A 26136-nucleotide genomic window follows, 5' to 3' on the forward strand; every position below is an offset into this window, starting at 1 on the left:
AGCAATAGCAAAATGTACAAATAGCTCCTTTAAACCATTTTAGTCTCAGTCATAATAAAAGCATAGAGAGACTTTTGGACTCATACCCTCAAACGCGATCCAAACAACATGGCAAACCGAGCTGGAAAGCCGGGCTCTAACAATATACTTTATGTCAACAACCAACAGAGTCGGATGCGCCAATGTGTGATCAACAGCAGCAACACAAAAAGCTGTTCATACAGATAAATTCTCCAGTTCCTGCCAGATGAGCAGTTTTTAATCACCTTCTAAAAAGCTTATTGAAGGTTACCACTTTATGGAAGAAAGAAGGGAGGTCTGTTCATGAAGACTTCAGTCCTTCATACTGAAAAGCAATTTGTAAAGAACATAGCTGGAGTGATATTCGCCCAGTGGAAGTGACTGACAGAAGCAGGTTTGCTGTGAGAAAAGAGGTCAGGATATTATGGAGTTCCAGAAGCCGGTTCTCATCCGTGTTGAACTCTGACTTCTTGGTCAACTGCGTCGGCCTACTTTATTACAACTTGAAGTATTGCTGTGCCCTGCGTGTGTGAAAACCAAACACACAGTGTGAACTACTGTTCCTCATATACACTAAATCTATACGTTTATCTCCTTGTCTTTGTGTATTTATTTTGTGATTGACTGAAATATTACCATCAACATTCTGACATAAATCTTTGGGTATTCATGAGGAACATGAGGTCTTTTGGACACTGTGCTGTAACTGCATCAGAATTTCTTTAAAAAGGTTGATACTGAGGTTTTGTTAGCACTGATGAAGGTCTATCTAATGTACATTTTTCATAGCAAGTGCAACATGTAACAATGTGGCAGCAGCAGCAGCAGCAGCTGTGTTTTGATAAGATTTGCATTTGGCTCTTTGGCTTCATCGCTGCCAGTGTGTCAGACACCCGCTGCTGCTTTTCAAACAGTCAGACCTGAAACAACTAAACACATGAGCGTTCTCTCTTCATAAGCAATGTCCGGTTAGAGTGTTCATTTGTCAAGATACAGGTAACATGCCACATTTTCAGAAATCAATTTCTGGTTAATACATTTTATTACTTTCTTATGAATCAGAGAATCTCATAAGACACTAAAAGAAGAAATCCATCAAACATGATGTGGACAGAGCGTTGTAAATATTCTTTATGCTGCAGAAAGTCTTTGTTGTTACCAAGAAACACAAAAGACAAACAGATGGTCGACAGTGCAGAGAGCTGGACGGCAGCATCACGAGAGGGCGTGCAGTCTGGTTCAACACTTTATGAAATATACTTGATGACTTTCCAAGAGTTAAATGAGAAGATCGACACCGCTCACATGTGAGCTTTAGAGGTGGAAGGGGGTTTTAGTCAGGCTAGCTGTGTCCCCTTGGTTCCACTCTTTATGCTAAGATACGCTAATAGTCTCTAGGCTCCATGCTCCTTTATACCGACACTCATGAGAATGGTTTTCATCATCTTATCTAACTCTCGACAAGAACGTTAACAAGCATAATTCCCAAAATGGTGAACTGCTCCTTTAAAGTCAGATGTAAATGTAATCCAGCTAGATGTGTATTAATACCACAGAGTGTGTATTTGCCTTCTCTCATTCCTCTTTTAACACGCAGCACAATCTGAGTGAATCTACACAGCACTGACCTATAATCCCCCTGGCTCAGTCTACCCTCTTATTAATGTGCTCTTGGACTATTTAGCTAATGCCATGATTGCTTTTAGTGTCAGTGCAGTCCAAAAACATCCCGGACTGTGGCCACTTATTCTGCCTCATTACAGAGACAGTAATGGAGAGTCAGAAGACCGGTTCAGAGGCAAGTCTGGCTCATGTCTGTGTTTGAGTTTATGTGTGGTTCTTTATATAGTGATGTTGTCTAATGAGCATGTCCGGCGCATGTGTCTGTATCTGAGTATGAAATAGGAGTTTATTTTGTAAATGGTTCAGTGCCCAGGGCGAAGTCTCTCTCCCTTCACAGTGTGACCGTCAGTTCACATCTGGGCTGCCACTACCAGGGGCGTAATTAAGACAGAAAATAAATGTAGGTCATGCAGACATGCACTTGTGACATGCGATGACACGGCATGAAGCTAATATAATATTAATGTATTAGTTCAGTTAGTTATGTTTTAAATGAGTTTAATAACTGACAGGCCTCAGAAGGAAACATGATGGTTAACCATGCACACTGCTTAACTGATGCTAGTAGTGACTGCAGAGTAAATCACTCGTCAAACTAGTACACCAGACTGACCCAGGGTGGAGTTTTTTGTCTTTAATGACAAACATCCTCTTTACCACTTCAGCGTCTGCTCTATTCATGGGAAGTTTGACTTTCAAGCTCTGCCTGAGTGATAATCAATGGCCTATACAACCACTTTACTTTCCACTGAGCATTTAATGGAGTGAGGATAAGCGTCTCAGACGGGCCGCTGGCCTTTCCAGGCAGTCGTGCTCCAAAGGTGTTTTTCAGCGCAAATGCAGGAGGTAAGCTCCCGACTATCAGCCACCGCAGTTTACTTCTTCACCGTGTCAAAGGAGTGTAGCTGCAGGATTCAGTCGCTGCATGAAAAGCGACACATGTAGGATCAGTAAACAGTATTAGCACTGCTCGGAATATGACATGTATACTTACATACTATTATTACACTGCAGGGATATTAGATTAGGGGTGCAATATGTTTGGCCCTCAATGATTCAATGTGTGTTTTCAGTTTTCAAAACAAACCAGAACCACTGGTTGTGAGTGTGACGGATTTATTCTCCAGTTAAAGTGTCCTGGTGACCTACTTGGCTCAGATGTTTATCGTGCACCAGCACCATGTTCTGGTTTGAGTCTGCCCTGGGGACTTGATTGCTTGTTACCTTCCCAGTGAGCATTTAACAGATGGCAACTCAAAGTAGATTTTTTATTTATTTTTTTAGTATTGTGTTGTGACACTGTTGAGAAGATCATATTAAACAATTTAGGCTTCAACTTCAAGGAAAGAAAAAAATCAATATTTGCACTTAATTATCACTGGAGGAGCAGAATTAATTATTCAATTGATAGATAAATAATTTTCAACACTCTTGATAAGTTAGTCAGAAAACAAGTTATTTTAAGACGTGTGATTGGAAATCTTAATGAGCATTTCTCACTATGTTTTGACATTCAAAGACTAAATTATTAATTGATTAATCATAATACCAGTTGACACATTAATCTATAATGAAAACAGTTGTAATATTGTTAAGTGTGCTCCTCATGCTTACATTTTCACTCAGCTCATATCTCGCCCTGAACATCTGTGTGCTGCAGTCGGGAGGTTGTTATCATCGTCCGTGACCTTGACTCTCCTCTCTGGAGACTGCCACGCTGTGCATTGTGTCGTTGGCAGGGCGACAGAAGAGAGAAACACACATCTCATAACCGTGCGATTAAAATCACCTGCACAAATGCAATTTCAGGAGATCATGTGTTGTAGCATGCTGTAAGAGAGAGTGTGGTTGCAGACACCTTGTCCCGGCCACACACAGACATAGAAACACACTCACATTCCTTCCCCCACATACTTGAGTGAATGACAGTGTTCAACTGTTCCACTTAATTGTAGTTTATACTGCCTGAGAAAGAATGTCTGGCATTTATTGGTTCCCGGTGTTTTACTTTACAAATGAATGAGTGTGTGTGTGTGTGTGTGTGTGTGTGTGTGTGTGTGTGTGTGGCTATAGCCAAGAGACAGTTAGCTTAGCATAAAGAGTGAGAAAGAGGGAAACAGTGCTAGCCCGGCTCTCTCCGAAGATTTAAGAACAAACAAACAAACAAAAACGCCTCTCAGCACCTTTAAAGCTCACTAATGAACTGATAAAACCGTTATTGTTCTTGTTGGTGAATTCCTTACAAAAACTATGGTCATCATTTCTTCTCATTATGATTCACTATGGAGAGAATTAGCTGTAGGTGAACATGTGGGTGGTTTTTAAAATAACTTACTTTTGTGTTTGTATCATCTTTTATTGTGGAGTCTGCACACTTGTATAAAACAGGTCCCTGGTCTCTCTTACAGCCGCTTTGATGTAGCGCTGAATCCACATTAGTCACAACTTGGCCTTATGTTTTGCTGACATTTCTTTATAATCAGATGTGCTTAAAATACCAAAGGTGGTGCAGCGATGCACAGCAAACACTTGCATAATATCACCCACTTGTGTCACTGATACTTTGCTGCTGAGAGTGAAGTGGCACAGAGTCAGACGGCTGACTAGTCTGGGTGTGTGAAGTGTATTTTAGGATGGAAATGCTGACAGCGCTCACTTGTTATTCAGACACAGGGTTCATTCTGCATTATCATTTTTACTTAATCCACTGTTTTTGTGAAACTGAGACTTTCGCTGTATGTCAGGCCAAAGGTGAAGTCCCAGCATCCTCTCTGACAGTTGTTTTCCCTGCAGGACTCTTGTTTCTCTGTGTAACTTGTCATGTCCGTCTCTTAGATGCCCCTTGCTCTCTAAATCTCTGTAATGTCTGAATCCATTTTGTTGTCCTGATAGCTGCCAAGTTGATCTGGACTTGGACAGCTGTCTGTTCCAACATGTGGTGTCATTTGACTCATACAAGAGCGATGCTGTGAACTGTGAAGCTTCTGCAAATCTCCGTCTCACCATTAAAAGAGTGGACTGTGATCCGCGGTCTCGGCCCCGGGTTTCAAAAAGAGAAAACCAAATGACTTTTACAGAGTGAAACAAAAGGATTGCCTTAACGAGACATAGCTGTTCAATTTACTGGCCACTCTTAAGCCGTCCACAAAATCGCCCTGCCTTCATTAGCTGTGCCCGACTGCTACTCTTCCAGATCCCACAGTAATCCCACAGCTCTACAGGTGGAGATTTTCCATTTCCACCACTGTGGCTCAGGTAGGCTCCATGTCAGAGTCACTGAGGAAGCTGAACGTGTCACACAGCTGTCAGCAGCACCAACGGGTGGCACTAACACTACATTAATAAATGTCACCTCCTCCGTCTCTAGTACGCACTTGTTTGGGAAAACCACAAAGACAGTTATGCACATTTTTTAAGAAGTGAGTTGGAAGGTTTTTCAGTGTGAATCTGAGTTAAAAACTGTGTGTGTGTGTGTGTGTGTGTGCGTGTATGTGTGTGTGTCAGCTGGTCTGAGGCATTATACCTTTGTATAGGGTCATTTTTCACACTGCACTGACGGGTAGTCTGACTAATTTGAGTGTGATATTTGATATTTTCTCTGTATATTTCTTTGGTTTGGATCCAAACAGTAATAGTAGCTTCCTTTCATGAGCTCTAAATACATACAGTATTGTAGTATAAATGACGCTGGGGTAGGTCGATCTGAGACCACCAATGTTGCAGTAAATTACACTCATATTTGTCACATTGTGTTATTACAGTCTCAGTGCTCATGATTTGTTGCTTCAACCCCCCCCCCCCATCACCTCTTCTTTTTCTGCTGCCTTTCTCCTGTAATTTATCTCCTCATGCTTTCTTTTCTGCCTCACAGATTCTCCAACCCTACTTGAATAAAATACTAAATACCTTGCTTGCTGCTCCAGCATATTTTTTTTCCTGCACATTTTATTTAATTCTCTTGAGACACACGCAGTTCTGGAGAAGACAGACTCTTTATCCACCTCCTTTCTCGCTGAGACAAAACTACAGACACCCTCATTTCTCTTTAGTGTTTGTTGCTGTTCAATCTGCCTCTCTCACTAGATCTTCACAAGACAACATAACTGCCTCAGGGATGACTGACACAGAAAATATTTGTGGGGGGTACAGGTGCTACAAATGACCTTTAGTGTGTATGTATGTTCTCCATTGTGCATCTGTGTTCATGTTTTTGCATACTGAGTGTATGCTGGCTGCTGGCCCTTTGCAGATAAAGACTGGTCTTCTGGGGGCCCACTTGTGGTGGGCTGATATTGCCTTTCTATAATGCCAGGAAGCTTAGGGAGCTGCATGCCCCCCCCCAGGCATCAGCCCAACACAATTAAGAACAAGGAAAGCAGCATGTGTGCTGCAAACTGGGACCCTGGGCCACAGTGGCCGCCTTGTTTATATTGTTCTGTTGTCGGTTTAAATGTCTAGATAGTGTGTAAAACTGGACTTAAATATTTGCGATTATTTTTTGTGTTGTTTCAATTCACTGCATTTACAAAAAGGAAAAAAAAAGTGTTGGTTTTAAAGTTTTACCTGCTCGCAGCTACAGCATGTCAGTGGTCAGTCCAGCACTTTAATGCAGATATTCATGGCGCCCAGAGGCTGAACCCTGACTTCTCAGTGCATCATCACACCCACTTCTCTAGTTAAATACAGTCAGAACTACTGACATTCCCATCGGCCTCAGCTGTATGCGCTTTGCGCTAATTACCAAAAGTTACGACGCTAACATGCTAAACTAAGATGATGACCATGGTAAACATCATTACCATGCCGACATTAGCATTTTGCTGAAAACACAGCTACAGCCTTACAGAGCTGAGGCTGTTGACTCTTGATTTAATTCAGTACTATTCACTTTCTATTGTACTGCAGCAGAACATGAGCAAAATAAATCCTACCCTGCATGGCCAGGGGCTTTTTTATATATGTATGAAAAGTGCTTGGTACTAAGGAGCATTTTTGGCCGGTGGGTAATTACCTTGATTCAGCTTTTTGTCAGTCATTTTTTTCTGTTCATTAGCATGTAGCCTTTTCGCTAGGTTTCCCACTTAACAACATTAAAGGAAAAGGAGATAAAGGAGGCAAATGGAAGAAAAGAGAAAAAAAAAAGAATGTAAGACTGAGGCAGTGGGAGGGCTTATCTCAGGAGCCCACATCCATTAGCCTGACTGCTACTGTCCAGGTAATATAGAGCTTTTGGGTGCAAAACATGCACGTGTCAGCACACCCCTTAGTTTTTAACGATAAGCTTGTGCACATCATGCTCCTATTGTTGCAGAGTTTTTGTGTAAGCTTTTCGGAAAATACAGTTAATGCAGATTTGTGCTAACACACAGAAGTGTACCGCACTACCCAGTGGATCAAATTCTCACCCTGCACTTCACAGTGTGTGAGGTGTTCTATCTGGGTAAACACTTGTCTGTATGGGATTTATTGGTTGCAGCAGGAGTGTAGGAGCTCATCACTGTTGAGCACGATAGTGATTATCTGCTTTACAGGACCATTGGCACATTAAAGCTTGGCCTGCTGAAGGCTGTGTAAGCTAGTGTTTGCAACAGCATGAGAGAACAGAAAGTGTTCCCACGGCTGTAAAACAGGAAAATAGTGGCTGACATTAATGTCCTGTTCTGTCCATCTTCTCTTCACTCTCTCTACATTGTGTTGTTAGCAGTTTTTTTAGCACAGTTGTTTTGTGCATTGTAGTTTAGGAAATCTGAGACAGAACTGTACTAGCTGTGACTGTTTTGTAGAGTCTCCAGCATTCACACAGCACTGAGGGAAGAAGGAGAGACAATGGGGGGGGGGGGTCTAGTGTGCATGCTTGGCTGTGTTAGGAGGCTGGAAAGAGATGGAGGAGTGTAAGATGTACAGAAACATTGGAGTTGTGTACCTGGATCTCATTAGGGAGGTTTTCTTTGTCCTCGGCCTCACAGGAACTCATTGTTCCACAGTTTCTCTGAGAAGACGGTGAGGCGAGAGCATGATTGGCATCTCAACAGTGTATCAGGGATTAGAGGTGATTTTGTGGTTGTTAGTGTGGGTATGATTGGAGGTATTGATTCGGATTTCTATGGCTGGTTTAACGATTTCAGAGGCTGTGGTGAGCACGTAACATAAATAAGTTTACACACACACACACACACACACACACACACACACACACACATACACAAGTTACTGCAGTAGAGTGGAGGAGAGATGGCTCATGTTGAGGATGAACAGTCTTTGTCTTTTGCTCAGAATATTTTCCACCTTACTTCTTTCCCTTGTCACTGATGAAATGGGAAGATACACATCATACATTTGAGAGTTGAGAGATGCTATAGCTCTAGAAGTTTCACTGTGTTTGAAACTATTATTTAAATGAGTAAAATGATGACACTGGTGTAATAACTGATAACTCTCTAATCCAATAATAATTCAGCCTTTAAGCTTTTCTCAAAACCTCTGTATAAACATATTTCTGTGCAAATACATGTTCTGAGGGTAAACCTGTCTTGAAAGATATCCTGATGATTTCATGTGTCAGCGTTGTTTTTTAATTTTCAGTGCCTCTCGAGGTTCCAGCTGCTGAAACAAACACAAAACATTTAATGAGTGACGTGATTCTGTGGTAATTAAGTTGTCAGACTGGATTATTTTTAATACAAGGCACTTGCGCAGCAATAATAATGCACCATATCTAATTCCTTTAGAGCTGCCGCTGTTTTGATTAGTACTACTCTTTATTGCATGGAGGGATTATATGACTGTGTTTTTTGTGTCCCATTGACATGTACAGTAAGTGTTATATAACTAGTATAGCTACTCTGAACTGATCCACGACCTTACTCCTCTAACCCTCTAGGGTCTCGTCTTCGCCAGGAAGACTTCCCTCCCCGCATCGTGGAGCACCCCTCTGACCTCATTGTGTCCAAAGGGGAACCAGCCACTCTCAACTGTAAGGCAGAGGGCCGTCCAACCCCCACCGTGGAATGGTACAAAGATGGGGAGCGTGTTGAGACGGACCGCGACAACCCCCGCTCCCACCGTATGCTGCTGCCCAGCGGGTCCCTCTTCTTCCTACGTATCGTCCACGGGCGACGGAGCAAGCCCGATGATGGCAGCTACGTGTGCGTGGCCCGAAACTATCTGGGCCAGGCGATCAGTCACAATGCATCCCTGGAAGTAGCCAGTAAGTTCTGATTGTGTGTGTTGGCGTGTGCATGAACACAGTGCTGAGAGACGTTTACTGTGATAATAATTCTGTAAAAAAATACATAACTCTCACATAACTCTCATCAGGAAAAGCATCTACAGTATGAATGACCACAGTCAAGCGTTCGTACAGAAGTCAACCACATCACTGAACTAAGAGTAACCGAGAAGCTATCTCAGACATAACACAGATATCCAGGTAATAGTCTGAGCGCCTTTAAACATTTTGATTGATTTTCCAGTCTCACAATGTGCAACATGATCCAGGAATTTGAATCTGTCCTCAAAGAAAGTAAAAACAGTGCAAAATATTTGCTCAGTATAATCTGTAATCTCCTGTACAGTGTCGGGAGGAAGGAATGATTTAATTTTATTTTTTAAGATATTTATACTCAATACAATCACAGATTACCTTACACTGGCTTAACCAATGACATTGATCTCATTATACATGAAACATAATATGTAAATGTAAAATCCTCTTTTAGTTTTTGCTCCAATACGGTGATTTTTATGGTTGAGGGACAGGTGGAAATTCACAACACGGCCCACCTGTTAGAAAGGCAACAGCTGTGTGTCTGTTTTAGTCCCCAGGTTTAAACAGGGGCTGAGTGTGTTCCCAACAGGTGACAGTGTGTACTCGCTGAATCGTAGGGTTGCAAGCGTCAAGTGTGTGCTGTTGCCAGTTAAACACTCTTCACTGCAGTGTGTCTCAGGCAGGAATCTGTCAGGTTGCATGCAGCAACCAAACGTATGTGTGCATGTGTGTGTGTAGGTTTAGCTGTGAGTGATCGAATGAAGCCTGTGCAGAAGCAAACAGAGGGCAGAGAGCAGGAGGTCACGGCTTATACAACCATCAGAATAGGGTAAGTGCAGATGGTCTGTGAGTCCTTCTGGAGCACAGGTTTTGCAAGTCCAAAAACACTGGACTCAGACTGGAAAATACCAAGAGTGAGGAAAGAGCTCTTACCCCTCTCTGAAAGAAGGAAGTGCAGATAATAAGGGTTAACAACCGCAGCCTCACAAACTGCAGAGCTCCCCAACCTTTTCCACCGATCCCCTGGTCTGCTCAGCGGCATCAGCTGCAGAGCTCTACCCAGGCTCGGTCTCCTGGGCAGACATTTCACAAAGGTTTTAGAATAATAAAACCCGTCTTGTATCAATTTCACCTTTTGAATTATAATGAAAGAGATGGTCAAACGGTATGATGGTAATGCTAGGTCAGCACTCCTACCCTGAGAAGCTAAGCCCTCTAGGGGGAGAGTTTATTACTGGGAGTTCACTAAATTTACTGCCAGGTTTTAAGGTCGAGGGGGAACACAGAGTGTACTTGTTGAAGCTGCCTGGATGAGTTATGTCTCCCTGCTTCATCCCTCAGAGGTCACACAGATTCATGGGTCACCCTGGGGCTGGAAGGTAAAACAGAATCCCCTCTGGCAAAGGCTGCTGAGTTAGGGAGTTAGGAGAGGACTGAGAAGCTGGGGGGTGCTAAAAGGAGGACTGACCTTAATCTGTCAATAGACGTGTCAAATAGTTTGTCTTGTCTTGTTAATATGTTAGTTGTTTATTTAGTGCAGTGTCTTAATTACGTAAAGTTTCCTTTGACTAAACAACTGTATTCAGAGGGGTGACTGGGTTCAGTCTTCTGTGTGACACTCACTAAGTTACTGTTTTTGAATAATGTGCTTTGACATACAGCCCTCGCACACAGACGGTATCATCAAATCATCATGTTGCACTTATTATGTTTGTCACTCAAAAATCACTCAGGCAATAATACTATGTGACAAGGCTCTAATAATAGAGCAGAATTGAGGATGGTATAATTTTCTAGTAGAGAGTTTGAAGTGAGACTGAACAGCTCACACCATGAGCTACATGTACAGCTGTGTCAGGAGCACATTATTATTACTGTAACTGTTTCATACAAGAGACTAATGATTAACCCTTTATTTCTTTCTCTGTGGACAATCCAACAAATACACTGATCTATGATTCATTGCACTGAAATGATCCGACAGGACCATCGCGTAGTTTATCTTTTATAGATTCTTATCTATATCTTTATGATCTGATCAGGAACACAACTGCAACGCAACTGAATCATCATCAACAGCAATGTCTCCCTGTCTGTCTGTCTATGAGATATATATATATATATATCGTAATGACTACTGATGAGTCAGAACACCAACATTCATGTTCCCTCCAGGATGAACTGTTACAGCCTTGGTGATCTCTTGACTTTCAATATAGAAGCTATCATCAGGTTCAATTATAAGTTTGTCCAATACTTAATATCAGCAAAACAAACATTACACATCAGCCTCTGTGGTACTTTGTGTGTAGGCTAGTGCTGCTCAGCAAATGTTCGATTGCTAACTTAACATGGTGACCAAGGTTAACATTGCAGCTGCTTTACAGCAGCATGATGATGTCATGATGATGTCATGATGATGTCATGATGATGATGCTGAATACAGCCTCACATAGTTGCTGTAGAATTTTACTCTTGTTATTACAATCAGCTTTGATATGTCCATATTTGAATATTTGCATATTTACCTATGTATAATGTAAACATGGATTGTGTATTGTGCACACTGTAGTTTCAGAACAGCTGATCTAATAGAAACAGTTTTCCCAGAAGTCTTTGTAAATACAGAACACTGTAGAACAATTGGAAAACCAACTCTTTCATATGTGATGCACGTTTCTTTTTAATTAATAACAACAACAGATGCATGCTGGGATACTATAACAGAGCAGGGAATATATTTCATTTATTAAAAAAAAATCTATATTGCTTTAATGAAATGTTTGCATAGTAGACAATACTGCAGTGCACTGAAGATATGAGGCCATTAGTGTATTGAATGAATACTCTGCTCCAGTTCTGTCCCTAAAAATAAATATTAAATAATCAATTAATTTACATGATTGGTTGAATGAATTTCTTGCCACTTTATATAATATGATGAGTTCATGGACTCGACTTCTCAGGAAGTGAAAGACAAGACTCGGTTAGTGCATTAGTCATTTGATCCTGTATTGACAAACTAAATGTGAAAGCTACAGTGGAAAATTAATTACCTATAAAAGCCTTAACTGAAGTCCGATTTAGAATTTACTATATCATAATGTTTCCAACTGCCGCCATAATATAATCTAAGTGAAGTGAGGGAGAGATGATGAAAAGTAGGAAGACGGCTGACAAAAGACAGTGTTGGAATCTGACAGATGTAAAGTGATGGGAGCAGGAAAGGAGTGACAGAGACAGATGGGAACAGAAGAGCGAGAGGAAGAAGTGTCTGTCCTTCAAGGCACAGGAGTGAAACTTGTTTGCAGAAAATTGAGGTGACGTGGTAGAGACAGTGACAGATGTAGTATGTGCTGGTGCCTGAAGCGTGACCAGAGGGTTGAAATACTGTGTATAAGCGCACACAACATGCTCACACACACACACACACACACACACACACACACACACACACACAGACTAGTGGAACCCTTTCTGAAAGTGAAAGAGATGAAATGAGAAAAAGAATTAAAAAAAAAAAAAGACATATAACTTAGTTCCTATCCAATAAATGTCACAGAAGACACTCAGCATATTTCTTCTGCCTGCAGAGACCCCAGAGGACCCTGGGAAATGAACATATGTCCTATTGACCTCAGCCACTTGATTCAATCATGGAGCGCTTTATTGAGGTGAAGGCAAAGTCACAGCCTGTGTACTCTAAAGGTTATTGGATAGTGGACCTGTTTTAAGGTTCAGTCAGGGAGAGGAATACATGTTATTCTTAAACTAATTGGACACTGCCATTTGCTGGAGGAAAGTGATGCTCGTGGCGATGTTGAAGGTTTGGTCTCATCACTGCAGTGATGAACTAATGAGCCACAGAGAGAGACAACTGCGCAGCCACACCACTCCTCATGTACATGAACATACGAAAGAGGAACTCTCCTCTCATTCCTCTGTTTATTTCATTTTAATCGGTTCATTTCAATTTCCATTTAGCCCATCCCACACTGGATTACAAAACACAGCTAAAACAAAGCAATGCATTTTCCACTATGCAGAACTGCAATGATCACAATCAGTTAATCGATCAACAGAACGATTTTAGTTGTGAGGATTTACGTCTTTTGATCAGTAAAGATCTTCGGGTTTGCACCAGGTGGTTGGACAAAACGAGATGTAAAAATTTGAGCAAGAAAGTTCTTTCACCTTCTTTCACCTTCGAGTTTGAAAAATCAAACTCATCAAAGTGTGTTTACAGGTCTTGGGCAGCTCGCGCCGGAGCTGAGCTTGAGTTTGTCTGATAAATGTCCTCTAGCGATGTCACTTGAGGCAGCGTTAGCTGGAGCTGAAGACTACAAGTCTGAATTAAAATAAAATATGGGGGTGTGGAAAGAAGTGGGTTCATCAGACCTCTGTATCCACGTCTCTGCTTGAGGCTAGCAGCTTGAGGCTACATCAGCTGCTACGAGGATAACACACAGTCTTTGACCACACTATCGGCGGGCAAGTTGCATGATGGGTAATGGAGGTGCCAGGTTTGACGGGGAGGAGGATGATATCTCTGTTTCTGCTGCATCGATTTTCATCTTTTTTTTTTAACTGTCCATCGTGAGTCCGTCTACTTTATAGTGATGCTGAATCACTTTTAACTTTCTGGAACTTTCAGTCACATCTCACAGTCTTCCTCAGTTGATGGAGTTTTCTTAAGTTTTGTTTGTTTGAGTTTAGGCATTTTTTTACCATTTATATAAGTGAGTAAATGTTTAATCAATAAAATATTTCATTTTCTTTTTAATTAACAATGAAAATAGTTTTTAGTTCTGATTCTGATTCAGGGCCAAAAGAAAAACATAAATCACAACATGACATATACATGTACATAAGTTCATGTAACATACATGCATGTAAAAAATGATATAAGGCAACATTCTCCATTCAGTATTTCTCGTCCTGAATGTATGTCATTTCCTTTTCTTTGTATATCTTGAAAAGGGAAAGCCATTGGAAGACGTGATGGCTTGTGGTAATTGCATGAATGCATTAACATGACGGACATGTTCACTGTAACACCGCGCTCTCCGAAGTGGATCATGGGATACGGGCAGCTCAGTCAGACTGGGAGATTGGCAGCTGGAGGTGGGACCCCTGGTCTCTCTCCCTGTCTGCTCCTCTTTGATTGTAATCTCATGCTGGAAAATGAGCGGCTGCAGGAGACGCACGGAGCAGTTAAGAGAGAGGCGGCTTCGGAGGTCAGGTTTTCCCTCCGCCTGCCCCTATCCATTAACTAATGGCTCCTCACTTCAAATGGCTGTCACTGTCGCTGACAACATCCTGTCTGTAGTCACTCTGGATAAACGCAGTGAAAGATCCTAAGTGGCAGTAGAGTGGTATGTCTCAGGAAAGTTGTCATTTCCTCTCCATATGGATGTGGAGCGATATGTCTGATAGACAAGCAGTGACACATTGTAAATACTCTGTATCCACAGCTGCAGTCAGATATCAGTGTTTATTTCCAATTGCCTGTGACAGTTTGTGAACGCCGTGCTAGCCTCTTGTTCCTCATCCTGTTTTTCGCTCCCTTGTTCTGTCCCAGTTGTCCTATGGTTAGATCAGTCAATGAATAAGTATCACACTCGGGGGACAGCTGGACTGTGTATACAGTCTTGGAGACTGGGGCGAGTAAACTGCAAGTATTGTCTAAACAATTTTAGTCACTATATTCCCCGAGGCTCAGCGTTTCCAAGAGCTAGATTTGTGCCAGAGTGTCAGGACGAAGGGAGAGAGTTTGTTTGGCTTGCAGCAGCACGGTGAGGGGAGAGGAGAGAGGAAGTGCTCCAGAGTTCCTGACAAATACCATATGGCTTCTGGGTGTGTGGCAATATTATCTGAATGTTTGTGCCTGTGTGAGCATTGTGTCGGGGCTGTGCTGTGTACATATGTGAGAACAGTTGCTGCTTTTGTTGGGAAGAAAGAAAGTAGACTGACCTTCACATCTCCACATTCCTTGTCAGATTAGTGAATTGTACTGTTAATTAAAACCAAGTTGATATTTTACATAATTTCTCAGACAAAAACAGTTTTCAACAGAGATGTGTCGTGACCTTGTCGAGGATGAAAAATAATCTGCTGAATCTTTATCTTAATGTGTGTTAATGAAATGGCAGACACTGTGAATCGCCAGCGCTGTTGTGGATTCCTCTACGTTCTCGACATGTGAAGCCGTCTTTATCGTGTGTGTGCACCTTTTGTTTTTATGTCCATTTCTGTTTTATGACGTGTTCTTCTGCTGACGATGCAGGAGGAGAAAAAGGAGAAGCTCTGGGAGTGAAGATAGTGTGTATGTGCTCCTTCGTGGGTGACATTTTGCATATGGTTGGGGTCTCTCCATTTCTTCTGCCCCCCCCCCCCAAAAAAAAATCATGTTGTTGTATCATTTGGTTGTGGTTTATGTATTCAGCTCTTGATTGTTGCCAGGCAAATACTGTGTGGCTCGGCCCATTTCCCTCCGACACTAAATCTTTGGGCTGCATTTCCCTGCGGCCTTGGAGCAGTAACGCCGCTAGATTTTATCCATTTCCCATAAAACTCCACGCTCGCTGTGTCAGGTTACTCTGATGTCATGTGCATTTTATTCACCCATTTGCTGATTTGTAACATGGCAAGAGAAACTTCCCGGAGGGCCAAGTAACCAGCACTCGTGCTTAGCTGCACAAGTGTTTCTAACAACTGAAATTAATTAACAGTGAAAACCCATCATCAACTCACGACTTGCAAAAAGCCTGTACTGACATAAACTATGATACGCTTAGTGCGCCCTATATTTTGCTTGTGAATTTGTCAGTGTGGAAGTATTAAGGGCTTTACAGCATGGTTGAATAATCCTGCTGTCACTGGGAGAAGAGGGATGCGTTTGCATTTGCTGAAATATTAGCCTTATCCATCCTCTGTCTGTCATTCCATAACGCCACAGTCAACGGCGTCCGCCAGCCAGATCAGTGCTCATGGTTAATGCCATCCTCCTTGGAGGTTAAAGGTTGTGTTGGTTTTTCATTTCAAACTAATGTCAGTTTTCATCTGCCTGAGCTTCCTGCCTGTTTTCTCTGAGTGTCTGCTTTGTGTCGTAACATCAGTCGGTAAAAGTAAAAAAAAAATCTCAGTAGGACTCTCACGGTTCCTCCAGGGCGTGAAAATGAAAAATGATCACTCACCCAGATGTGCACCGTGTAATTGTGGTTTGATGATTGGTAGGCTTTATGATTAAAATGCCAACTTTGTCGACTATCATTAAGCTAATCAAAATTCTCATGTGATCTGATGCAGACGAACACTTTACTTTGTGACTGCCAACCATAATCAAATATTCTGAATGAATACCAGACAGCTAAATTGCTGTGCAGAGAAATTCAACTCAGTCTTTGTTGTTAGTTTTTAAGGTTTTAAAGCAAAAAGATCTTTTCATCACTTTTTGTTCAACAAAGTAAAATAACACCATCAGAAATAAATGCCCTGCTTCTTTTTATTTATGGCGCTGTCTTGCTGTTGTTAAATTCAGACTATAACGGCGAAATAAAAACACTAATGAGCTGAACACAGAAACACATGAAAGTTAGAGTTACCTTCACCGGTTCATCCATTGTTGCAAGTTCTAACATTTACACAAAACACACATCTCGTCCTGCACCTCGCACGCTGACCGACCAAACCACCAAACACACCAACCGGTCCTGCAGCCGGAACGACCATAGTTGGTTTGACCCGTCTGACACGACCCATAGAAGTGTATCCTGAAAATAGTACCTCTCTCGCAGCAGGTGTGCCACTGTCACCGTGGTTACAACAATAAACACATGTATTGCACCTGTGGCTACATAGTGGATCTTTGTCATTGTGCTAACGATAATCAACACGCAGATAAACTTATGGAACCGTCGTGGTTTGGTTAAGTTTAGGAAAAGATCATAGTTCCACCTGTGGCGAGTCTCAAACAAACATTCACCACAGTGAAGTGTGCTGCTAACATCCGTTAGCAGGCTACATGGCTAATTAGCTGCAGATGTCACTGTGGTCCATGCATGCTGGTGGGATCTTCAGTAGAACAAACTGTCAAACTGACACGTAGACTACAAGCAGGTTTGTTCACAATCAAACCTGGACATGCCCTCCAGCAGCTGAGAGGGAAAGTATTTCCGATATTTCCCCAAAGACTTTTTTTCTTTTCCTTTTGTTAATAATTTAAAAATAATACCCCCATTATTTTTGATGGCAAAAATGGACTAAATGTTGATTTCATTGGGGCTTTAAAATAACTTTTAGTAACAGTCTAATCAATATTAGTTAAACAGGTATGTAGCCACCAGCTGAAATTGTCTGGTCGAGGGATAAAGCTAAGAATCATCTGCATAGTAATGAACTGAGATGCTATTGTGAAAACAGATACAGTGAGAACACAATCTGGAGAACAAATCTGGAGAACAAATATTACATTCTAAACATTTCAGAGAAGCATACATAAATAATGTAGCTGGCGAAAACAAAACAAAAAGAATCAAACCTGTTCGTTTTAAAGAACATTGCTGGGCAATCTGAGATACACTCCACTTCACTGAATACTGTATCACAATACTGTACTTCACAGAAATGGCAGCACAGAGAGGCAGCGACAGACACTTGGATTCTGAGATGTGAGCAGTTGCTGGTGCAGCAGCACAGAGGTTGTTTATGCGGTATTGTTCCCACTGCTTACCCACCACAACCAAAGATACTGGTATTTTCTCTAATAGGCTGTAGATGTGGTGATTTATAACATGCAGCAAAATAGGGGACAAAGAGTGAGGGAGAGAGGGAGAGGGAGAGAGGTTCCTGAATGGAAAGCTGAATAATTAGATGAACAGTTCCAAGGCGCCGCTACCATTCCTGTGCCTGGCTGCCTGTCAGTTCTGCCTCCCCTATTTTCTGCCATTTTCCTCCTCCTCCTGGAGCATCGCTTCATCTCTCTCCAGTGGGAATACTTTGGAATGAGCAGACAGGTTTGTGATGGAGCTGCTGTTGTTGATGCTTCTTACTGAAAGCTTTGGTGACCAGTGATGTGTTCCCCATTACAACACTGTCATGCACACTGTATACAAATAGTATGTGTGTGTGTAAGGTGCACAGTTTGCAGAGGCAGACAGTAAAAGAAGGGTGTGTCTGTGTTTTCATGTAGCTGCCGCCCTATCCTTAAAAAATTGTGGTATTTTAATATTATTATATTATTCATATTATATTTTTAATTTTCCTGAAAGATAATTGAATAGAGATGAACACCGTGTCTGAACTTGACATGAAGCACCACGCTGCCACTTTAGGAATCTGTTCTTTTTCTACCTTTTATGTTTTGATCAACAGCCTTTTGTGATGTTGACATTACAGAATCCAAACAGACAATTTCAATATTTTTCCAATTAACTGTGTTGCTATGTGTGGATGTAGTAATAATTCATATTCACAGTCTCTTTGTTTGCTTAGCTGGCAGCTTCCTTTCACACCCATAAACTAAATTCCTTTTTTTTTCTCGTCATCAAGGCCAATTTTCAAGGTCTCAGTTTTATTATGTGAGGCAGCGACAGTGAGACAGTGAACCTCCCTCAGTCTGCTGCTGCCTAACACGAGTATGTACGAGCTCCATTACTGTAGATGTTTACAGGTAGACCCTCCATTCCAGTCATTCGCTCAAATATTTTAAAGTGTATTATCTTCAAATGCCACAGAATATGAAAAGATGGAATATTTCATTATGCAAAACTCCCTCTGCCAATAACCCCCCCCCCTTTCTGTTTGCCTAACCTCTCTCAATTTGTGTTTTTCTCTGTGGAAAACTCCTTTTACTGTTTCTCCCAGACTTCCCAAGGCTATTGCAGAGATATAACAAAGGAGCACGCATACAGACAGAATGAAATGAGGCACTGGGAGCTGACAGAGAAGATAAAGCTGAGAGGTAAAGGAAAACCAAAAGACATTGAAGAGGGACTGGAGATAATTAAAAGGATCTTCAGAGTGATATAGTCCGTAGCACTTGGACTTCTTATTCATTTACACACATATAAATGCCTGTGTAATGTCCCAAAGATGTGTTCAGGACATAAATCTGTGTCTCCTCTCCACCCATATCTTTAATGTGAGTTATGCACAGCATGTCAGGATTCAACTCATTTTCAGAACAGCAATCTATTGGCAATTTATCACAATCAAGCATGAAAAATATCCTATTATTCAGCTGAAATTCATTTATTTCGGTTTAATGTCATATCCCCTGTTTCTAGGAGAATAATGCAATAGCATTTTTAGGTTTTAATGTCACATTGAAATATGTGCACGATACTAATGAAACAATTTAGTCACGGAACCTAGTGGCGTTGTGCTGTTTAACTTTCACTATCCGTAACTACAGAGTCACCCGTGCATCACACACACACACACACACACACGTACACACACACACACACACACACACAACTGATGAAAGTTTACAGCTCATCCGTCATTTTAATATTTATTCATAGTTAAGAATGGCAGGGGACCTAGCTAATGTTATCTGTACTGTGCATATTGATCAGCTTCTTTCCAGCGACCTAATTTACTTTTGTTACAACAATGAATGTCATGCACGACTTTTGGCGCTGCCACCCTGCTATGATGAAATGGTGCTAATGGCACTCTGTTGTTTCTGGGGGCTTGTGATCATGGCAGTTCGGTAACAGGTCCGAGGCCAAAGGGATGAACAGCTGATTTTGACTGTTTGACAACCTGTCAGCAACTGGGCTACCACCAGAATGATATGTGTGTGTGTGTGTGTGTGAGAGAGAGAGTCAAAGAATGGAAGATGAGACAAAGACGACCTGTAAGTATGTGGATGGAGATCTCTGTCTGACCACTCATATTCAACTGCTTGTTTGTTTGTAACGTAAATGGGAAAATACTTACCTGATTTTTTTCCCCATTTCCAAATAGCAAAAATCATAATTTCTTGGACTGAAAATAGGATTTTAAGATGTTTATAATCACCATTACACTCAAAATGCTCATATGACCAATTATTGCCTCCCACTTATTGACATAGTATAAACATACATGTTACAACATGATATTTATTGATTTCCATTGTAATCTAATGTGTAGGCATGCCACTAATATTAAATGAATTGTGTATTCTTGTGGGTAAATGGGGGGTGGTGATGAAATCCATGATCACGTGTTGTTAGTATTGATAAATGCACAAGGAGACTGAAAAGAAACACATCCAGACTCATAGATGAGTTCTTTGTAATAACATGGATCATCAGAAAGAGGAAACGGGAGTGAAATCAGCTTCATCAGCGCTGTGCTCGATGGCAGCTCCATTTCCTAGTGCCACATTATGTAGAGCAGCAGGTGAATGACAGGTTTGCTCTCCCACCCTAATGCACAAATTGCCTCGGCTGCAGAGTGCTCATATGGTTCGCTTTTAACCATAACCACACAAGTGGATTTAGATTTTCAGTGAGACAATTCATACCCAGAGAAAAAGAGAGACAGCACTTTAAACAATACCTTTGTCATTTATTAACTGATTGTTGTAGGACTGATTTCAGCTCATCCTTATAGTTGATAGATATTAATTATTTCTGAATGTGAGGGGAGAGAGAGAGGGCCGTGTAGATCAAGTGATTTTATTATCTTTGAGTATGGATAGAGAAATGATTGGCTGGTGGTGGATGTTTGACAGTTCCAGTATTTCGCTGAGATGTACACATCGTATATTCTGTCAGATCTCACCGTGCATTGCTATGTTTTAGGTCTGAGTGTGTCTCATGCTGCAGCTGAGTCTGATTCTCATCTGACTGATCTATTGACTGGAAAGGGTTGTTATGATATCAGCTACTACATGATTAGCATGGCCAATATTAGCACAATATCTAAAGAAAAGTTGAAATAAAAAAATAACAGTGTTATCAGTCAAATTCATCTTTAGCTTTGCTTACTGTGAGTTTAATCTCTTTTCTTGGTAAATGAATTAGACTGAGATGTGAGTGTAAGGAGGCGGAGAGAGCTTCCTTTTTTAAAGATCATGGTTATCATCAATACCGGTTTCGTGCCTACGGGCCACTCCGCCCCTCCTCACACCTGTCCCTATTTACCTCATCATCCCCTCTGTATATGCACAGTTTACCTCCCTGGTTCCACGCAGCAGTTGTTAGACCTTCGTTTCCGCACCTGCCCGTTTGCCTTGTTTTTGGAACTTCCAGTAGAGACTCACTGACTCTGTTTTGCTCGTGGGCCTTGAGTTTCTCAGAACGTGAAACTGGCAGCTTTTGCAACTTCTCATGAAAAATTCACAGACTGATAATAAGGGCGTATTTTTCCAGGATCCATTCCTATATGTTATCCCTGGTGGTGTCCAAGCAGAGCTGGCTAATTATAGGCTCGCTGAATTCATTTGGAGTGAGAGACGTGAGCCAGGATTCATAGCTGGACTGATAATTGGATTGATCGGGTACTGGGAGATTGCTGCAAACCTTCTCTCATCTAATTTGCTACTGTGGACATTTAAAGTCGTGCAACAGCCTCAACAAATTTAAAGTTTGCATGTTTTTCAGTGTGCAGGTATGTGTTTGTGTGCATTATTTCCAAGCTTTAAATAAATTTCTTCTGCTGGTTTAATCATGGTGCATGCAGCACTCTAAATCCCACAATAAGACGCTCTTGAAAACCAAGTGGAAATTCTCCGGCTGTCTGTCTTACTGCCTGATGCTTAAGTTTTGGTACGAGCCCTTTTCTCATGGCCTGCTCTCAAATATGTGTATGTCGAATCTCCCATGAGAAATGTCTTGCTAAAGGTCTTGCACCAAAATGTCGACAGGCAATAAAACACACACACACACACACACACACACACACATACATACACACACACCACAGACAGACACACGCTGTACTTCGAGTGTGAGATGCTTCTCAAGATGAGTAGTTGATTAATTGACAGCTGGTTTCACTAACTGGTTCCCCGTCACTGACAGATGAGGAAGTTTTTACACTAATAGCCATCGGACACCTGCGCGTCTTGTCAGTTTTTCCTTGAGCTCGGTTGACAGTGTGAGCGGAGACAGCGAGTGTGATGTAGGAGCGCTGTCAGTCTGATGTCTTATACTCTCGCTGTCGCCTATTCTCCTTCACTCATGCAAAGTGCCATTTATAAATAGACAAAGTAAAAACCATGTGGTGTTTTTGCTGGCATGCGTTTCTTTCAGCTTGTGTGCATCTGAAAAAACAAGCTGAAAACAAGCTGGGACAGACTGAGACATTATATGGGATTTAATTAGAGGTTTTCATACATTATTTTCATGCATTTATTCACTTTTTTTCTTTGCTTCATGGTTGTTGTTTATCTCTGATGCACAGCACCCCCTTCTCCTGCATGTGTTATCATTTTAATAAGCTGATGTGCCATAAATAACCTATAAAGATTGAGGAACTGATATGAAATATACTGTACACAGACGAGTCAGATGCTCATATGGCCTCTTCTCAGTATATTTTCTCTCTGGGTTTTGCGTGTTTGCATAGACCTTGGCCCTGGGTCTGCCTCTCTCCATCCTCCCTATATCTGCTGCTCTGTTGGCATTGATTATCTCAGACCTGAGGTATCCAGTTTGTGTGTGTGTGTGTGTGTGTGTGTGTGTGTGTGTGTGTGTTTTACCGTTTCAGGCTCGGCCGCATACTGAGAAGGCATATATCTCTAGAGGTTTCTTAATAGAGCGGATACTGTTGCCCGCCTCACATTGCCACGGGGGATGGAGGGAGTGTTGGGTAGTGGGGAGGGATGGAGGAGAAGAAATGGGGGAGAGGGCAGAGCATGAGAGTATCCACTGCTTACTTGCAGATATGAATGAAATCTTATCTGTTTGATTAGCTCTTTGCCTCCACTGGTCACGAATGCTTCTACTGATCTAATTGAATTGTGTTTCTTCAGGAGATATCATGCAGAATGTACCGGAACGTTTGGAACCACTGGTTTATCCATTTTAACCATAGTCAGAAATAAAAGGATCACTTGACCCAAATAAAATAAAATAAAAGAAACTAGATACTCCCTCGCTCTCTGCGTTATCAGACAGTTTAGCTTTTATATGCTCATATATATTTAGAGATATCTGTCGCTGCCATTCCTCACTCCATTCCATTGCCCCAATGCAATGGAAGAGAATGGAAATATGTTGTGTATGTTATGTATGTTAGAAGGTGACAGCATAAAGCCAGGTTCAGTAGCAACATCTATCTCCAGAGTCTGTGTTTTCTTACTCTCAATGAGCCACAACATCAGTGTTTCCCGTGGAGGGGCTCTTATTTTACTAGAAAAGTCGGTCCAATGAAAACTGTTCAAGGCGATGTTGGTGGATTATTCAGAGTAACGGGATCTTTTGTTCTGGGAAGACATGTGAAATTCCAGTCACCTCCATTGTTTTGAGGTAACAGAAGAAATCTAAGTCAGACATCTCAGAAGCTGGGCAAGTAAACCCAGAACTACCCGTGTGACTGAATACCACTGTGGTGATGTGATAACTGAACTCAAAGTGCAGAAACATGCCAGGGTGGTTATTGAAGTCAGGGAAATGTTTTTTTTGCACCACTTTGTTTACAGTTGAATTCTCCTGTATGTTCTGGGAGCAGACACGTAACCATAATAGATATTAATGCTTCCTCCCAGACGATGTGTGTGTGCAGTGCGGAGCAACAGCACAGCTAGATGACTGCTACCAAATTGCTTCTGGGAGGGAGAACTGCAGGAAGCTTCACACTCCTATGAACACACAGCAGGGGATGTGCTGTACATTGTTTACAGTGTACACAGTCTGCCATGTTTAATAGCCCACCCTCTCACTCCCATTTGGTTCCTGAACAGAACGACAAGCCCACAAACACTAGGACTTCAGCAGACCATGTTCGTCTGTACGCTTCAATGGATGCTGTTAAATAAGGGCTACCTTCAGCAGAGACACCTACTGCGTCTAATCAAGGGTTTCAGTCCTAGTAAATATCTCTGTTTCTTGCCTTGTAAATTACCCAAAGACTGAGCAAAGGTACGTTGACCTCCCGCTTTTCATTCAAACCCCCGAGCAGCTGCATATTTATGTCAAGCAGAGCGGAAAAAACAGCGCATCCAACAACAAACCAATTAATTTGGACACATGCTGCCGTATGAAACAGTGAGCTAAAATTAAGAAAATGGAAGTCAACCGTGGCTCGACAGAAAACCTTGGTTTAATGAAGAACTCAGTCGTTTGTTGTGAGGAATGTGAAGATGGTAACACCACAGACAGAGGCAGCAATGATAATTAACACCGACCTCAGCTCGACCCAAATTCCATCATCTGAATGCAGTTTTTCTCTATGGAGCCAATAGTCTCTCACTACAGACTGTGAAGGACAACTTTTCCTTTGAGTCCATAAGCCAGAAATGTCTTCCCAGAAAAGGTTATCCCTATCCTGAACTGCCCTCTTTCTCATTTCTTCCTATTTGGATCCAGACACTGCTGAGTCTACTAAGAGAGAGACAGCTGGAAGGATTACAGTGAGCTAATTATAAGCTATCTATCCATAATTGCAGCGGATTACGCTATTATTCATACCGAGCTTAGCTGGACAAAATGCCTTAACCACCATCACATTACGTAGCATATATTGCTACGTATTATTCACTATTTATACAACTGAAACTAAATACCACATTTCAGTTTAAGTAGACTATGTGAGGGTAAAGAATAACCAAACCCTATTACCCTGTTAAAGCTCCTTTTTCAGTCCGTAACGCATCGCCGATGACTCCATTAGGTTTGTGCATTAAGGGTATTGTTGGACAGAAATGAGAAAATGACATGGTCCATTCAGGTAACAGATCAATCAGTGAAATTAATTCTAGGAGGAGTGCATGATTTGACTTGTGGGCTGGCCTTGGGATGACAGACAGGACACTTTAGTGGAGGAAATCATTAAAGCAAATACCAGAGCTTCAGCGGTCTGATCACGCAGTGCTGTCTTCTCCTCCACCCACTCACTCCCTTTATACATGTAATAATAATAGAAATGAATATGTGACTATAAGGAAATTAATCTGAAATGTCATCTTGGAAATCTGATCCTTCCTTTTCATTAATTAGCACTGGTGAGGCACTGAAACACTGAGGAGTGTTCCAAGTTTCAGAGGTCGACAGCACAGCACAAGTTGCACAGGGGAGCTGTTGTTAAAGTGCAGTCACATTTGGATCTAGTCCAACTGACTTTATTTCCACTTTGAAACCAGATGTGGTCCCTTGAGCCCGTGAGCCCTTTTCTGAGTTAGACTAGATGTAGTGTATATCAAAGAGTTATACCCTTTACTAGTGTGACTGTGAGGCATTCATAGATGAACAAACAAGATAAAAACGTCTGCCCTGTTATGGCTCATTCACTGTCTGTCTCACAGTATGTTTGTCCCAGTCATGTATCTTGTACAGTATGAGTCTCTGCTGTGGTGGGACAGGATCATATTAGGTGACACACTGAAAAAGCTTCCACATTTATGGGCCAAAGTGTTGATGGAGCACGGTGCATGGATGGTGTTTGCATGTCCTTCAATCCGTCTACATCTCTCTGTTGCCAGATTGACAGTATGTTGTTTATCAAGCTCGCTGGTTTTTAAAAACAATCCATTTAACAATATGTTCACTTTGTCTCCTCCCACCTCCCGCCGTTCAGAGCAGCTGTCTCTGTGCACATGGTGCAGCAAGCCAACCTTAACGTTTTCTTTGCACTGCTGCTAAAACCAATTAAATTTACGGCAAAGAAATCACCTGATTACAAAGCTGCTCATTTGCCCCCTCCCCACCCTCCCTCCCTCCCAACCCCTCCTTTCCCTCTGGTGTGTATATTCATGTGTGCATCTGTGTATGCATGCTACCAAGGGCAATGTTAAGAGCTGATCAGGTGGGAATGTGACATACATTCGGCTGGTGCGCGTGCCATGTCTGTTTGTTAATCCATATGGGCACAGCACTAATTAAATCCAGCGGCTCAACCATTCACACCACTGGCTGCCTGGCAGTGAGCAAAAAAACCTGTCAGGTAATATGACAAACCCACCAGGGAGAACTGATGTGAGTGTGTGTGTGTGTGTGTGCGTGTGTTAATGTCAGAGAGAGACAAGGGGGTGTGATTCAGGTTGTAAAGTGAGTTTGTTTGTTTGTGAG

At 41.8% G+C, this 26136-nt stretch overlaps 1 protein-coding gene across 1 annotated transcript in view; it reads left to right on the forward strand.

Annotated features, from left to right (window-relative positions):
- The window catches only part of LOC111663947 (roundabout homolog 1-like), a 71876-nt gene that overhangs the window by 8157 nt on the left and 37583 nt on the right, over nt 1-26136 (forward strand). Inside the window, exon 2 of the mRNA XM_087177126.1 lies at nt 8525-8851. Coding sequence (XP_087033252.1) covers nt 8525-8851 — 327 coding nt within the window. The remainder of the gene's footprint in view (nt 1-8524; nt 8852-26136) is intronic.

The sequence above is a fragment of the Seriola lalandi genome, unplaced genomic scaffold (assembly GCF_002814215.2).
Source record: "Seriola lalandi dorsalis isolate HSWRI2012SDOR001 ecotype SW California unplaced genomic scaffold, Sedor1 jcf7180002054581, whole genome shotgun sequence".
NCBI lineage: Eukaryota > Metazoa > Chordata > Actinopteri > Carangiformes > Carangidae > Seriola > Seriola lalandi.